Source organism: Larus michahellis, chromosome 4 (genome assembly GCF_964199755.1).
Source record: "Larus michahellis chromosome 4, bLarMic1.1, whole genome shotgun sequence".
NCBI classification, from domain to species: domain Eukaryota; kingdom Metazoa; phylum Chordata; class Aves; order Charadriiformes; family Laridae; genus Larus; species Larus michahellis.
Genome location: NC_133899.1, coordinates 39,278,376 through 39,296,000, shown reverse-complemented (window position 1 = coordinate 39,296,000; position 17,625 = coordinate 39,278,376). Strand labels below are relative to the sequence as shown.

The window sequence follows — 17,625 nt, the reverse complement described above, 5'->3', positions numbered from 1 at the left end:
TTACATAGCTATTAGAGGGAGTCAAGAGGGAGCTTTTCAGAAGAGATATGAGAAACACACATGAAGCTACACACTTGATATAGTAGAAGCAGCACACTGTCTATAGCCTTTGAAATAAACATTTCTGCATCAAAGAAATGTCCAACCTTCCCAAAAAGTTCTCCTCTTAACAGAGATAACCTATTATGTGCTGAATAAGGATTTACTGCTCCGGCCAAAGGCAGAGGGCTTTCTGAAGCTCATTACTGGCATTACCGTGCTGATCTAATATATATGAGCAGTATATTAATAACTGTTTGTTGAAACCGGTCAAAAACCCCTGCTTGAACCATACTTAAGTCTTAACTCTGAATTACAGAAATAAAATAGCAAAATTAGAAACTTTTAAATGTCATGTTTATTCATTGCTGTTCTTCTACCGTAGTACATTTGTCTGCATATTACAAGGCTGTACAAAGACTGGTGTTAATGCTTAATACCTATTAACAGACTAACCCATTTTAGTCAATAATTTACCCCTCCTGCAACCAGAGTTCAGATATATACCATGAACATGAGGAAAGAAATAAAATGACGATAGATGTTGTGAAAAACAGAAGAAAAAATAGGTAGGAAAGTAAACAAGAAAAAAATAAATAAGCACGTGCATTATGAATGTAACTTTTAGTATTGTGTATCTTAATAGTGAAAACAGATCCTTATAATATTGTGGCTATGCTAACCATGAAGCAGAGAAGGAAGAGAGTACCAATGTTGTGTTACTGGACAGTCTGGGAACAGAAGGGGTTACGTCAAGAGACACGGTAAGTGTCACTTATGGGGTATAGGTGTTACCGGTAGGGTGCTTGATCCTACAAACAATACTGGAATGGTGCTTACTACCATGGGTAATCTCCCAGGGCCAGACAGTCACGGTACAGGCACTGGCACCAGGGTGGGGATAGCTTGTGTTTCCTGCTGCTTGGTGGATTCCAGAAGCTGGTTTACATGCAGGCATAGGCTAGAAGTAGTTTTTTGGCTGCTCTGAGCTGTATATCTGATTCACAAAGGTTGTCTCCAGGGCACTGGACTGCAGAGATCTGATCTACTTGTCTTTTCTTAGACCCAATTCTTAGATGCTCTAACATTTGCCCTGGAGTGAGTCTGGACTGTAAACTCTCACAGAAACAGTGGGCAGGCCAGTATATATCTGCAGGGTAAAAACACACCTTCTCTATGACCCCTTTGCAGCAGCCTAGCTGGGACAACAGCTGAAAGGCAAGGATGTAATAGACTCACTGGACAACAATGGTACTATGCAAGGTAGTAAACATTATGCATGTCAAGATCTATGCTAGGTATGAACTTCATGTTGGTAGGAAAATGGGCACAAGTAGCAAAGTGCCGTAACTTGTACCCATTTGTCAGTCAACGCAAAAAAAAGGTGAGAAGGCAGCTGTGAGGGAAGAAGCAGGCTTACGCAACCCTCTCCACCCACATGCTCCTCATCTTCCCTGCTAGAAGATGTTTCTATGCTGTCAATATCACACAGGCCCATTTTGCCCCAGATCTAATGACAGTTCTGCCTGAATGCAACCTTCTTAAAAAAAAAAAAAAATTAAAAAAAAACCAAGGCCCAAACAAACATGCAACTATGACAATTTAAATCGATGAAGAGTCTCATCTACAAAAAACAGTGAATAACATCATCAGGTAAGAGGTGGAGAGCCCTCTGTAGCCATGCCATACTCATCAGGTCAAACACTTGATTCAGCAGCGGTGATCACCGCATACCTCATATGCACATCAACTTAATCTTTTTTCAGAGGGTTCACAATTTTTCCCATGAAGAGTATCTTGTTCTCCATAGTTATGACCATTAGGAAGGGCCTGTTGAAGTTAATGGTAATCGGAACAGACATAGGCACTATTTCCATGCCTGTGGCAGCTGCTGCTTCGGTTCCAGTCTCATCCACGTTTACCACAGCCTTATGAATAGCCTGTGAAGAAACAGACACGTTACAGACAAGTCAAGGGGGTACAAAACTAGTCACCCAATAAGCACTTGAGATAAAAGGCCCCGAAGAAGTTATTGGTAAGAAACAAGCATCAGACAGACAGGTGTGAGTCCACTGCACAAAGACAGCAGAGTTGGAAAAAAAAAAAATAATCATCAATCTACATGCAGCACAGCTTTCCCAGCCCCACAGAGGAAAAGTGCATCACTGGTGAAGGGGCACATCCCTGCTAGTGAAAACATTTGCTTTATTTCTTTTCATATTCCCTGCTCCCACTCGTGCAGATCTGTGGAGCCAGACTAAAGGTTAAGAGAGCAAGATCATATTTAACTGTCTATTAAAAGTTCATATAATTGAAGAATTAACATGCAGATTAGCACAATGAACAGCATCCTGAAATTACGTTTCCTATGTTCTTCAATGTCTTGGAAAAAATAGGAGCAAAGGAGAAGGGCCAGAAATGGAGGGCTAGAGCAGAGAATCACGTCAGCTTTACCTTGCAAAATCAAGACATTCACAGACTCTAGTTCACTAACTTCCACCTGAGGTCATGAGGGCCATTGTTTTGTTCATATTAGACAATGAAATTTGCACTGATTGTCAGCTTTAAACTCCAGATTTATTGAAATACGACTTACCTGTAGCTTTTGCCAGGGCCTGGCACTAATGAGAGTCATCGCTCGTAGGCTTGAAGCCAAACATTTTCATAACTGCATTTTCCTTTTCCCCAAACAGTTCAAAAGTAAGAAGTGTTTCTCCTCTTCCCTCCCCTCCATAAAAAACAAGCAGTGATACATCCTACAGCTCTCTACTTCCCCAGCGGCAGGTTACAGAAGGTAGGCACAAACAGAAGCAGCAGTGTAATGACTGTAACAACACGTTGCAGGAGGGTACCAAGGTGTGGATAGATGATGATTTGGTCATGTCTGTTTTATAAGGTTGCCCCACACACATCAAAAAGGCCTCCTAGATTAAAAAATTACAGACTTGTAACCTGCTCCAACTTAATTGCACCGACAGCACAAGTAACATAGGCAAAATGCTCTGTATGCCAACAGCTGCCTTTTCATGTGAAGCAAAGCCCATTTGCACAAGTTTTGCATCATGAATAGTTGTAAAGAAAGTGATGCAAGTATCAGTAACCATGGGCCCATAAAACAAAAAGCAGTATGACTTACCTGGGAAACTCTGTGCTGGGGCTGCCCAGTGATCCCAGACAGGTCAGCCTTATCAGTGAATACATCCATGATGCCCATTTTATATAATATATTTTTTAGGTTATATGTCCCGTAAAGAGTGAATTTCGGAAGATAAATATTTGCTGAGCTGCCAGGAAAGAAATGCAAGAATATGGTGAAACTTCTGATCAGATACCACAGCATAACAGAGACCCCCAAGAGACAAACTCATTTTGCTTTCTCCCCATAGACACTTTGCTTGCAGGCTCTCTCTAGCCTATATGGGAGGTGTATGATGACATTAATTTGGGGAGAAGAAAAGGTTTATAACAATGTTGGAAGGCTGATTGAGAGGACGGGGTTGTAGGTTGCTGGCTCACAGTCTGCAGTAAGCCAACAGGTGAACAGGGAGATTGACCCAGTGATCATTCAGCGCACCAGTACAGCTCTAGCTCCCTAAGGATCTTCACCTGACAGTTTTCAGAAGTTAGTGACATTTTGTGCATTCTGCTGGAAGCACCTTCCTCATGCCCCTTGACTGAGGATGCAGAGGATTCACTTTGTGAAAAAGTGATTCTTTTGGGTGTCTTGGGCTAGGCACAAAAAGTCCAGCACATCGAAGTCCGCTTTTGAAAAAAAAAAAAATGTTGGCCTTGTGTGGTTAGCATATAAATCAATATAAATCAGGACAGGGGAAAAAAAAAGCTATACACCAAAGGCGCGGGACAATATGTGGTGGTGATTGTATAGATGACAAAGAAGAAAACAAAAGAACATTAACAGAATATAGTTATTCAATAGATAATTCTTTTTCTATGTCAAGTCCAATGTCTGATTTATTCAATTTTTAATTTCTTTTTTTTTGTGGTGGGGGGGAGGGCGAGGGGGCAGGAATTGACTACTTTGCTGCTTTCAATAAATTAATGAAAGCTCCATATTTCTGACTCATTTCTTCCTTGCTCTTTCAGTAAGGATTTAACAGTTCCTTTGCAAAGGTCAAAGCCAACATTTACAGCTAGAAGCAGCATAAGGAGACCGAGGTTAGTGATAATGCTGACAGTTGGCACTGTTTTCAAGTGAGAAACCAGGACAGCCACGCAGGGTTCCAGGTCAGGGAGATGTGGAACACTTCATGAAGCTGGCCAAAGAGCAAGTCACCCAGTGGACAAGGGGGAAGGAAAGGGCCCATACCTCCAGCGTAGCACAGCATCTAATGCCAAGTCTGTCTGGTACCCAAAAATGAGAGTTCTAGTGGATTGATAACAGGTTGCTGATCTCTTACTTCTGCCTAATTTCTGACTGTGCTGATTGCTGTCTCAAGTGAGGATGCACCTATCATTGAATCATCTGGCTTGCTATTACATCAAGACACTCAATCACAAGCCCCCACTTGCTTTCAACATGCAGGAAGGGGAAAGCCATAGGCACACAGCAGCAATGCGACCAGGCAGGAAGCACTGGGATACACTTTAGAGAAGACAAAGCGATGTTTTCTCCACAGTTCAGACATTACACAGATCTCAGCTGCCTGTACTGGCAATACTTTGGTGCCATCCCTTGTTCAGCAGCCAACAGTAATGAAAAATGCTCCTCATAACGCTTCTGCAACTTGTGTCGACAGCAGTTTGCAGACAGAGAAACAGGTACAAAACCAGCTTGCCCACAGTCCTTAAATCATTCCATATCCTACCTGAAACCCATTTACTAAGATCTCCCAGAGACTCCAAATAATAGCAAAGACAATCGGCTACTTTGAAAACTAGAGGGGAAAAGGAGGAGTTTGTGTCACTATTTTGCAGGAGAGAACTGTCATGGTGAAAAATGGGGAGCTGCATGAAACAAGCTCGTCTTTGACACTGATGCCTTTTTAGATTATAAGATTTACATCTCCCATTCATGGCTTTTAGGTAGATTATTCCAGTTTGGGGAGTGAGGAGAGGATGGAGAGAGGAAATATAAATCCCCCCAGCTGAATTTAGTCTTTTTCTTGATAATTTTAAAGGTAATTGCATTTCTTTGACAAAAAATGATTCATAAGTATCTCGATTCCCCATTTTATTTGTCCTATAGTGATTTTAGTCACAAACCAAATAGCTGCTCCCAGAAGTTTCAAAACTGTGAAGGTGCACAGAGAATTACCTCATTTTTTCTTTTTTTTTTTAAATAAAAAAAAATTACATTCTTTTGATAAGATTTAACAATGAATCAGAGTTAAGAGCGTGACACTGGTTTTTGTTTTCTGTATTAGAATGTCATTTTTGTCTTGAGAACCGACCACCTAAAATACAATTTTCAAATATGTATGCGTGAAGGTCTCTAGCGTGACACATCACATTCATGAATGAACACCAGGGCTTGATTCTATAACCGTATTGTGCCTATGCTTGTACACATATTTTGTCCCATTAAAGGCTACTACTATGCGACACTAAATGGAAGGAGTCTATAGTTGTTTTTAGAAAGAATATAACCTTTCTGCCTCCTGGTCTCAAAGTTACCTTGAAGCAAGTGTAGCTTATTCCAATTTTGCCTTCCTAAGTCTTCAGAGAGCCTGAACATAGTGACTCTGCAATGTGCCAGCTGCTCTATACCCTTGTCATTGAGCTTTGTCCTCGCAATTGCCCAATGGAAGTTGTTATTTCAGCATTAAATGTGCCATTATTGGTAACTGTAATAGGCAGAAAGGAAGCAAGAGACAAGAAAAAAGGCTGAAGGGAAGTGGTAGGAATTTACTTGTAAATAGGAGCAGGCAGAAGACCTCCCCCTAAAAAGTGAGAAGAGGTCTTAAGACAGAAAACTAGGGTCTGTGGAGAGTTAAAGATGGGAAACAAAATGTGGAAGTGGCAGAAGTCCTAAAGCTGTGAAGGTTTTCACTTTGTGCAGTACTGAATATGAAAACACAGGGACATCAGAGAGCCAGATTTCGACTTTGGTCAGTGGGAATTCTGCAGATTAAAACAGAAATAAAAATATTTTCCTTATTCTGTGTCATAGCCCAGCGGATTGAACCTGATGTGTCTCCTCGCCTACCACCTGAAGGAAGAACTGCAGAGTTATACCTTTTTGAGACTAATGTCCTCCACCTTGACATACGTTCACACGACAAATTTTTCTCTAGCTTCCTCATTCTTCCTTTATCAGGCAGAACAAAAAATGCCGAAGCACCTCCTTTGTAATCCATTTGCACCACAGTGGACGACAGCTGTTCATCATAGCCATGCTTGAACAGGCCCATTCCAAACATCATCGGGACTTCAACAGCCTTCTTCCCATCCACGAAGAATTTGTTCTTTTTAGTGTATTTTGGATCGAAAGGTTTTTCCCATTCAGCTTGAAATATAAGAGACAGAGTTACAGGATATTTTGGGGACACGAAACCACAGGACACATTCATAGATGACAGAAACTGAAGCTGATCCAGCTGTACCAAAGACAAACCAGTTTGCAATGAGCGCTTGATCTTACTGAATACTCAGAATAATTCAATCGCAAGACACAGTAGGTAGAGTGTGATGTAAAGAACTCCCTCAGACCTTACAGCAGGCCACAATATCCTTCATTTAGATGAGACACCAAGTGTTCTAGTGTGCACTTTTCCTCCATGACAACAGTTTCAAGGAGCCTACAAAGCCTTCATGATGCAGCCTTTACATGAGAGCTCAGAAGAAAAGAGATTCTCTCCTTTCACTATTCCCACACCAAAACAGACTTCTGAAGGGTGACATGAGGGATGAATTCTCCAGAGGAATGAAGGGATTCACGTTACTTGCAGAGAGAAGGACTTTATATGCCACTTCAGTTTATGGCCAATAAATGAACGAAGAACTTAATTCTACCAGACTGCTGGGTTAAAAAACAAAACAAAACAAAACAACAAAAGAAACCTTTTGTAATGTCATATTCACAATATTGAATTTCCAAAGGCTCCTTGGTCAGTCATAGTGAAACAGTCTGCAGTGAAACTCTGGAAGATTCTTATCCTTAGCAGAGAGGAATCTCTAAGCCAAATTCCAGCTATCCACCTCATCCACTGAGCAGATTTAAAAAAAAAAAAAAAAAAAAGAAAAAGTTTGGGTTGTTTTTCGGTTTGGTTTGTTGTTTTGTTTTGTGTTTTTTTAAATAAAGAGATGACGTGTTGCTCTGTAGTAAATTTTGCCTTCTAGAACAAATCTAGGTTTTTTTATCAAATTTAGTGGGCAAAAGTAGAGCCACAATGCTAAGTAAAATAAGTGCCATCAAGAAAACCATGAAACAAGATGCAACCCCTTTTGACTTCTGATTTCTATTTGAACAATGATTACTAGGCAGCTTGGTACAAATGAAATAATTATCGTCTGCTGTTTCCACCATCTGTGAAATAGACATAAACAGCACTTAATTTAGTATCTGGAAGGAGTGAAATAAGAATTAGTTAGTCCATGCCCTGAGCTCTGAAAATACAAATTGACAACTGCCAATACTCTAAAGATGGGAAAAGTTGCTACTTTTATGTTTCTTCATTAACAGTGACTTCTTCTATCATCAGGTATGTAACTGGCAGGACTTCTGCCTTGATAAGCTTAAGGAAAAAAAAACAGACTGGATCACAGAAACATGAATGATAAAGTCCTGAAACACTCGAACAACCTTTATATAGTGCTCAACTCAGGGAAAACACCCCCCTTATTTCAGAAAAAGCTTTGCTTGATTAAAAACAGAGTAGGATGTTAGGATTTAGCACACAGATTAGGCAGAGATGATATTCGTTAATCCTTTCCCCCTGTTTCAAAGGAACTCTTTTACCTACGCTCTCCTCTCTCTCTTAGGAGGATACCTTCTAGGGATGGCAACTTTCTCAAATGCTTCACAGCATTCAAGTGGAATAATGAACCTCCAAGTACGATACTTTGTGGTGACCAGCTTGGCCAGGGCATGATAAGAGACTGGTGTACTGTAGTGGAATAGCATGCCCCCTGGCCAAGAGCCAGGAAAATATTGCCAGTCTTTTGTCCTTAGGGAAGGACTTCCACACTACATTAACACCACAAAAAATGGGGAGGAGAGTCACCAGTACTGCACGAGGAAGGCTGTAATGCACAGAGAGTGGACAAGAGCCTAGAAGTATAGACTGGTTATAGAGGTACCTGAGTTTTAGAGATCCTCTCTAGATGAATCCCAGCCTCTGGATCAATTAGGGTTAACCTACTCTCAACTTCAAGATAAAAATCTTTATTATTGCTATTAATACCATTCTTTAATCTATTTTCTTTAAAACTGAAGAGCTAAAACTGAATCTTCACCACCTTTGGAGGATCTGGGAAATCATTTCAGTAATAAGGATGAACATCTAATTTTAAACAGGTAAAAGTTATCTGTAATAAGAAGTTACCTTTAATACAAGGTTTCTCAGGCTTTTGTCCTCACTGTGCTACTAAATCTATTGCTCCTTCTTCAAACACCTTTCAGTAAAAGAAAAATCAGCAGCTTTTTTGCCTGTTTTGAAAGACTTTCCTGATGCTATACAAAGCTTATCTTGAAAACATTTGAGACAAACAAGTATGTGTTCAAGAGAATTAAGAAACATCAATCATCTGTATTCCAAACAGCTTCATTTATCTGTGGCCAAATCTTCAGATATTAACACAAGGAGCAGACACACAGATAGAAAGCAAAACAAAAATACGGTTTTGAATTACTTTTGGGGGGAAGCCTCATATTGGGGAGGAGAGTGGAAGTATCCAGGTTAATTGCTTTGAAAGAACAGCATTTCTTTTAAAAGAATAGCATTTCTAATACGTCTTCTCTGTTGCAGTTAAAAAGCTTAATGATATTTTTATCAGATAAATTACAGATTATTATTTTTCTGGGTACAATTGCTTTGTTTTCAGAATACGATAAAATGAGAAAAAGAGAAAAGATTTGAAAGAAGGCACAATATCTTTTGTTAGATCACTGATTGAGCCTTACAGCCTTGCTCCTCTTCTCATGAGCTCTGGGAAGATCTGTAGACTGTATCTAAGCAGCCTGCACAAGTTAATTAAGAAAAACAAGCTTATTGTCATTAGGCTTGTATTTGATACTGGTGGGTCCATCTCTTCACTGGAAAATATTAGAATCTGCAAATCAAAAAAAAAATGGTTGAAAACCTGTGCCTCTAGACACATGAGGACTACAGCCATACTATCAGTAAAGGCATAGTTAACTAAAAATAAAAAAAAAAAAAAAAAAAGGAGAATGTGAGTGTGAAACTAAAGTTAGTGTTACATGTTTAGCTTTGGATACATGAACACACTCAGTAACAGCAAAATTCTTAAGTAAACATATTTCCTTCTAGGTAAGATGCTAAGTTTTACTTTAACAGTGTTCTTTGAATTTAACTCTGAATTTGCTAAACAAAAAAAACCAGCTGAAGTGGTTTTCAAAGTAATTCTGAGCCATCAAAGCAGTTAAGAAAGGGCTTAAATCCCCTCAGATTGTATAGGACTAGATGCTTTACTGAATTGAGGTGCCTTCCTCAAAGTATATATCACTTAATCTTCAGAAATAAAGAAATGTATGTATTAAAAGATATAGGAAAATTTGCCATAAATTTTGCTAGGAATTATCATCAGTGTCAAGCAGAACATAATTTCCAATAGCTTTGTTTATAATTAAGTGTAAGTGAGGACCAGAAGGAAAACAAGATATGAGTCCACCTGCAAAACCATATTGCAAGAAAAGGTGATGAAATCCAAGACAGACCTGAGGAAATAACGTATGAAGTAGGAGAATATGATATGTATATCTTACCGTTAAAATAAATATAGCTAATAAGGAGAATTTCAGTAAGTGGATCAAGATTATTTATGAGGTCCTTGATTTTCCCATTGGTTCTTTCTGCTACATATTCGTTGATCTTTACCTGGGCTTGATCAGCCCTCTTGAAGTTCATAGGATAAGCTTCTCCTTCAAAGAAGTTTCTGAGATTATTTAAAAATCTGTCTTGTGGCTTCAGTCGGTCAAGCACAAACAGGACATTTCCCATATTCAGCTGTAACCCCGCATTCTTCCTGTTTAGCATTTGCATGAGTTGACGATAACCTTCAAGTATTTCATTTTCTGAAATCTCACGTGGGTTAAAGCTAAGGACCCTAAGAATCTGTGTCAGAGTATCTGATCTGGCACCCAGAGTCAACATGGCAAAGGCAGTAGAGATGCTCAATGGAGAGAAGAAAACATTCCCACTGTTTTCACGAGAAGAGATCTCTTTGAAGAAACAACATGCAAACTGACAAACACTGTTCCCTACAGACTGCTGTAGCATGATTTGTTTTTCTTGGCCTCTTTGATTTTGGTTTCTTACACCTTGGTGATTAGGTTCATAGCAATAACTGTTGGAATGAATCCCAACCATTAAGAGACACAGGAAAAAAAACATCTTCATGTTTCTATAACTCTGTAAAAGAACAAAAGAGAAATTAATTTTGGCTTACGAATCTTTTTACCTTGTGCTTAGCAATAAGTCAATCCCTTCATTGTACAGAGCGGGCTTGGTACCAGTGATTCCAAGCCATTTGAAGTCAGGGATACCAGCTTTCTATTTCAAGGAAGTAGGTTCTGGAAAATTACTCAATCTACTGAAGAAGTTACGAAAGAATAAAAATTAAAGTCAAAGAGGGATGAAGTAATACCAAAGACTCCCTCATTAAGGTTAGGCTACAATTCCTTTGAAACTGTTTTGTTTCCAGTGTTCTGTTTTTAATGTGGCTTTAAGTGATAAAAAGCTGTAAGTCAAAAGTACACGTCTGTAGAACAGAAAGTAAGGGAGCCAGTGAAGGCTAGTCAGTTAAATTTAGAAAGATGAAAAATCAAAGCAGAAGAAAGGCACAGTATTCCTCCACTGTGAGAATTAAAATATACGTTTTTTTGAATGGGCTGCATGCAAACATATAGGCAGGCAGGAGAGAGAAAGTGAATGCGCTTGTTAATGAGGAAGTGATGAACATTTACAAAGATTCCATAAATCTTGAACAATTGAGCACCATTTAAAAAAAAAAAAAACCAAACCAAACAACTTCCACGTAGCTAACAAAAGAGAGAAATATGCTCTGAGCAATTAGGAAGTTATCAAGACTCTGGAAATACAGTGTTGCTTATTGAGAAAGGGAACAGAACAGTAAATGGAAGCAAGCATGCTGGCTGCATGCAAAGGCACGTCTAGCCCAGGGATTGAACCAAATCAGCTGAAAATAAAATTAAAAAAAAAAAATATTCAGAGGAAACTCTAGAACAATTGTGGTGTTCATCATCAGAAAGACAGCAAAGAGTGATCTGGGCAGATACGGCTGTGATGGTGAAATGTGAAGATGAACGAGTGAATTCTGGAGGAACAAAGATACTAAAAGATAACCAATAGAACAGGAAAGCCTTTTCCAGAGCAATAGGGAAACCATTCATTCCACATCTCTGGCAATGCTTTTAACTCTAGAAATTAATACTAACTGTACCACATTTGGTTGAACAACTTTTGTCAACAGACAGAAGGAAGTAAAGATGTGGAATATCTGGAAATCCAGAACATCCTCCTGTTGTATATGGTCACTTTACTTACAGAATCTTTTCTAAAATAAAGTACTCTCCAGAGGAAAATGTAAGGATATTCAAAGGGGAAAAATATCTTAGGTTTCTGACTTGCACTTAGAAATGATATTCAAACTCTCGTGCTTTGTAAAAGCATTGAATCCTTATTAGCTACTAACATTTGTGTCCGCTTTCCAGCATCTTGGTTCTCCAAAATTCAGTGATCTCAGACTTTATTCACACCCTTTGAATATCGTGGTTATAGCAACACTACTATCGCTAGGAAGGGCCTGAGCCCCATGACAAACCACTTTCAGACAGTTCACTTTTATATCCAGAACATGTTTAAATTTGAGCTCTTTGATTTGTTTGTGACTTGTTCCACCATCACTCTTGCTCTAATTCTTTCAGCCTTTACCTCTACCCACAGTTTCTTTTTTCCCCAACTCTCTAGAAACTTTAGAGAGCAATCCTTAAGTCCCCACTTCCCTTTCATTTCAGGCCCTCCATTTGTTACTATCAACCATTTACTTCATTTAACTCTCTAAAACATTTAGAGATGCCGTTTGCCTAAAGAGAGTCAGGCTATACAAACATGCCTATCTCACAGAGGACTTTTCTTTTTTGTTTAAAAAACCAAAACAATAAAACCATACAAAAAGCTTTAAATTGCAACTTGAACACGAACATGGTAATATCTCAACTGATTATTCATAAACTGTTGTCCTGCATATAACGTTTGACAATTTTGCCACAGAAAAAAATACATTACTTACGGTATAGTCAAAAGGGTCCTGTTGTATTCGCCAGGTCTGCACAGGTCCTTGCTCAGTTGTTTATGCTGCTGAACACAAAGCAGGGAATCCTCTAGTAAAGGTTAAGATCATCTAAGGGCTGTGACTCATACATTATAATTTTAGAGATTAGGTAGTGCAAACAATGTTGAAACTAGTTTTACTGGACACCTAACTTTGCTGAATGTATGTTTCACACGTGACATTATTATTCATGACTATCTGATCACCCTGGTTAGATTCAAACCAATTTTCCTCAAATTGAACCTACTGCTTCTTGATATTGAACATTCATACACATCTCAGTTGCCCAAATCTACTCTTTTATGAACAAGAAAGTCATCAGAAGTAGTAACTCCAGAGAAATACCTTGAACATAATTCCCAGTGACTAGAGCATTGCTGCGACTAAGGCGGGAGGACAAGGCTTGATGCGCTGGGACAATCTGAATTTTTGTGACCTAGCCTGCTTGTCTCCTGCATACCCATGTCTGGGCTTGACTGTATCCAGGTGAAGCCAGCGATGATTCTCATAGGTGCAGGGCTTAAAACACTGTTTTGCTACATTAGCAAGTGCTGCCGTAAATGTGCCTGACTATCCACTCCCACATGGGGAATCCGCTGGCAGCAAGAGCTGCGATAGTGACTCCTGGGCCACTCGCAGGGCTGTGTGCCCGGGGAAGAAGGAATGCAGCTGGGATGCCATTGCATGCAGGTGATCCCAGTTACAAGCATGGCCTGGGGACAGGGGACAGAAGCCTAGGAACGTGGGTGTTAAATAGAGCAAATCTTTAGACCTGCTTACTATCTTGTGATCTGGGATGTGGGGAGCAGGCCCCTCTGATCGTCTGCCAAGTTCAGCTAGGTCAGATCAGACAGGCTGGTATCCTGCGCTCAGCTCTACTCACTACAATAACCTCCTGTGACAGCTGGGGCAAGCCAGTGGGCGCAGAATGACAGAAGCATTGAAGGGAGCTCTGGAGACCATGTAGTCCAACAGCTTGCTCAAAGCAGGGTCAGCTACAGCAAGTTGTTCAGGACGGTGTCCAGTTGGGTTTTGACTTCCTCCAACAATGGAGACTCCGCAATCTCTCTGAGAAACTTGTTTCAGTGTTTGACAACACTGACACTAAAAAAGGTTTTCTCTACATTTAAATGGAATTCTTGTATTTTAATTTGTGCTGATTGCCCCTTAGCCTGCCACTGGATGTCACTGAGAAGAGGCTATCTCTTTCTGCACTCCTCCCATGAGAAATCAGGTATTTGTACACATTGGTAAGACCCCCACAGGTCTTTTCATCTCTGGGCTAAACAGGTCCAGCTCTCTCAGCTTCTCCTCATACATTAGATGCTGTGATCCCTCAATCACCTTTATGGCACTTTACTGGAGCCAATACAGTATGCCCATGCCTTTCTTGCTTTGGGAAGCCCAGCACTGGGTGCAGCGCTCCAGATGAGTAGACCAGGGGTGAGTAGAGAGGAAGGATCACTTGCCTTGACCTGCTGGCAATGCTCTTCTTGATGCAGCTCAAGATGTTGTTGGCCATGTTTCCTGCAAGAGCTTATTGCTGGCTCATGGTCAACTTGGTGTCCACCAGGAGCCCCAGACCCCCAAGCACACCATCTCATGTCTCCACTTCTAAAACTAAGATAATATTTTCCCTCATTTTCCCTTCAGAATGCAAGCGTTTCCGGGGAGGGACCAACCCTTACTATACACAAAATAGATGGAGTGCTGATCTCAATGCTGTTTCTAAGCACAACTGAAATGCTAACCGCAACGATAACTCAGCAACGTTCTCTGGGAGGCAAAGATGCAAGCAGAGAAAGTTGTTGATGATTATGACCTATCAAGAGACTCAACAGAATGCCAAAAAAACCCTCTTAAACAAGTTGCTTATGAACTAAAGCTTGAGAAATAGAAAGCTTTGAGGTAGTATACTGGACTCACACATAATGTGTTCTTCACGCACAGCACTCATCTGAAAGAGTACTTGAGATACTATTTTCACTGCTTCTTGTATAAATAAGAGCCAAGAATCTCACTTAGAGCTACCTTTTAATAATGGGCTGCAGATTTCATGGTGTATAAAAACTGATTTCTGATGAAGGAAGGAAGGAAGCCCAATTAAATACAGACGCCATGCTAATGACAAGGTGACGGATGGATGACTAAGCTAGATTTGAACACACCTAGACCACACCTCAGGACACTTACAGGAGAAAGCCTGCTACTGAACATGGAAAAGCCTGCCCTGCAATTGGAAAGAAAGCATAGAAAATCAATACAAGATAAATTTATATGAATAATGTGAGTCTCTGGACACTAGTTTTAAAGAAAGTCCAGATTTGTCTTTTGTGTCTTTCCAGTGTCAAGCTATGAGAGGAAGGAAGGTAAAGGAAAAGGTAACAGTTTCTGACCCAACTGCATAATTTCTGTATTTGATGAAAAATCTTCAACAACAATCATTTCTATCATAACTATAAGCAGAATACTGATTTACAAAGAATTCACCCATTTTCTTCAATTTTGAAGATTGGGATATTCCAAAGTAACGTTGCATACGTTGAAGATACGATATGGACAGTGAACAGGAAATTCCCTTGCCAACACTAGGGACTTTTCTCAGAGTTCCCATGGCTTTTAACACAGCTAGCACTGAATTGTTTGTATGTGCTTAAGACCCAGCTGGCAAAATTTAGTGTAAATACATCTGCTTTGAGCAAAGAAGTTGAAATAGTGTGACCAGCAGAGGTAGGGAGGTGATTGTCCCCCTGTACTCAACACTGGGGAGGCCACACCTTGAGTATCGTGTCCAGTTCTGGGCACCTCAATACGAGAGAGATATTGAGGTGCTGGAGCGAGTGCAGAGGAGGGCAACGAAGCTGGTGAAGGGCCTGCAGAATAAATCTTATGAGGAGCGATTGAAGGAGCTGGGACTGTTTAGTTTGAGGAAGAGGAGGCTGAGGGGAGACCTCATCACTCTCTACAACTACTTGAAAGGACATTGTAGAGAGGTTGGTGCTGGCCTCTTCTCACAGGTAATCAGCGATAGAACAAGAGGGAATGGGTTCAAGCTGCAGCAGGGTAGGTTTAGGCTGGACATTAGGAAAAAATTCTTCACAGAAAGAGTGGTCAGACACTGGAATAGGCTGCCCAGGGAGGTGGTGGAGTCACCATCCCTGGATGTGTTTAAGAGTCGTTTAGATGTGGTGTTAAGGGATGTGGTGTAAGGGAGAACTTTGTAGAGTGGAGTTGATGGTTGGATTCGATGACCCCAAGGGTCTTTTCCAACCTAAACGATTCTATGATTCTATGAAAGAGGTTTGATTATGCAAGTTTCCTCTCTTTGCTATATGCAGTAACCACTGGTGGCATGAGTAGGGAATTCTACTGCATAAACAAGGCCCCAGAGCCTCTCCTTAGCCTGTGCTAAACCACAGATACCAGGTGTGTATATACCTTCAAAGAGATGGAAGAATCTCTTAATTTGTTGTCCCATTGAAACTAAAGCACTTCCTCATCACCATAATTAAAAAGGGAGGTAACAGGGACTGCAAAACAAATTTATATTAAGTTGTACTTTTCTGGAGCTGGCAGTACTTTCTCCTGAAAATATAATAGGGGAGAGTGTACAGCCTGTGTAACCTGTAAGGTGTGATCCATCTGACCTAGGACACGTGTTTCCCCACAATAAAAAAAAATATGGCCCTTTATAAATGGTTCAGATCTTGAAGAATTTCTGAAAAATAATTGCTCAGTAGGTAGAGCACTGTTAGAGATGACTTACAGAAACAGAAAGCACTCCAAGACATCTCTGTTTAGTTATGGGACTTTTCACAATCCTTTTAGTCCCAGGATTTCTTACCAGTAAATCCATCACACTACACAACAAACAGGTTGAATTCACCAAACTATCGATGACTGGGATAGCTTGGAGTGGGTTTCTGGTTTCTGGTTCCAAAACAATCTGAAGAATTTCTCCATCTGGGAGTATCACGGTGACAGCATCATTTGGGTTACAGTCTCACCAGGGTGCAGTGTTTGAGTCCAACAGAACACATTTGCTCCCTTAAAAAAGTTAGAGGGAAACAAAACCCAAATAACTGGCAAATGAACACCACCGCCCCCAAGGCTGAAGTATTATTATCTTCCTTCAATGTCTCATTTTTATTTCCAAAAATCTTAGTCTCTCAATCATCTCTCTCATCACTCAATGGAACAGACAGCAGCCCACACACGTCCCCAGCATCATGGTGAATGATTCCTTTAACTTTTAATCTCCTCCTTCTCCAGAGCCCCCACATTCAAAGTCACACTTTGCCTACATTCACTCTTCAGGGACCTGTGTTAGTCACAAGCAAATAGACACACTTTACTATTCAGTATTTCCTAGATACACTTAGTGATATCTTATCTATCACTAGAAATGCATGGCTGTATGTAAAGACATGAAACTCTCTTGAAACACCTTTACAAGCTTTTCTGGAATTAGGTCACTATTCTCAAACACAGCAGTGTTTTGTCAGAAATGAGAACACCTGTCAGGAAAAGGACAGAAGTGGCTGTGGCTTGGCAGCTCTTCTCCCTCCCGCCTAGCTCCCCATCTCTCTTTCCCTGGAGAGGAGGTAGGGAAGGATCCCACTCAACTTCTCCTAACATCCCTTCTTCTGCAGAGAACTCAACAGAGCAATACAGTATCCCTGAGTCCTCTCTCACCTTTTGGCTGTCCTTGTGTTCCTAGCCAGAAGTAAGGGTGCCAGGAAAGGAGGCAGGAAGAGTAAGGAAGAAATGCTAGGTAGGGCAGGCCTCTTCTGTACAATACCTCTCCTATCAAGCCAGAGACCAAGACCCCCTCACACACAGCCCTCTCCTGAAATTCAGTGTCCTTCCAGCCCTCTCTTCTCACGTCTCTTTAAATCCCTCACCCAGTAACACAAGCCCTCCAAGCACCAACGCCATCCAGTTACCACATCCTCAAATGACTCACCACCAAGTCCTCTTTGGCTCCACTGACACCTTTTGCCCTCACATCCAGCATCTCCTTTAGCCTCAACGTTACACAAAGGGGAGAGGGAGAGGTGAGGACAAGAAGTAGATAGCAGTTTGCCTCAAGAA

At 40.6% G+C, this 17,625-nt stretch overlaps 1 protein-coding gene across 1 annotated transcript; it reads right to left on the bottom strand.

The window, feature by feature from the left end:
- Window positions 1-395: 395 nt before the first annotated feature.
- LOC141741568 (alpha-1-antiproteinase F-like) lies at window positions 396-12,528 on the bottom strand. The gene is made up of 6 exons (XM_074582407.1): window positions 12,490-12,528; window positions 9,944-10,589; window positions 6,235-6,505; window positions 4,566-4,568; window positions 3,176-3,323; window positions 396-1,979 (listed from the first exon to the last, which is right to left on the bottom strand). The coding sequence occupies exons 2-6, from the start codon at window positions 10,575-10,577 to the stop codon at window positions 1,791-1,793; spliced, it is 1,245 nt and encodes a 414-aa protein (XP_074438508.1). The 5' UTR covers window positions 10,578-10,589; window positions 12,490-12,528; the 3' UTR covers window positions 396-1,790.
- Window positions 12,529-17,625: the final 5,097 nt, after the last annotated feature.

Coding starts and splice junctions, on each gene's coding strand:
- LOC141741568 (XM_074582407.1), bottom strand. CDS start 10,577: ATGAAGATGTTTTTTTTCCTGTGTCTCTTAATGGTTGGGATTCATTCC. Junction 6,506..9,943: donor TAGCTATATTTATTTTAACG/GTAAGATATACA, acceptor TTATATTTCAAG/CTGAATGGGAAAAACCTTTC. Junction 1,980..3,175: donor CCCAGCACAGAGTTTCCCAG/GTAAGTCATACT, acceptor GTTTCTTCACAG/GCTATTCATAAGGCTGTGGT.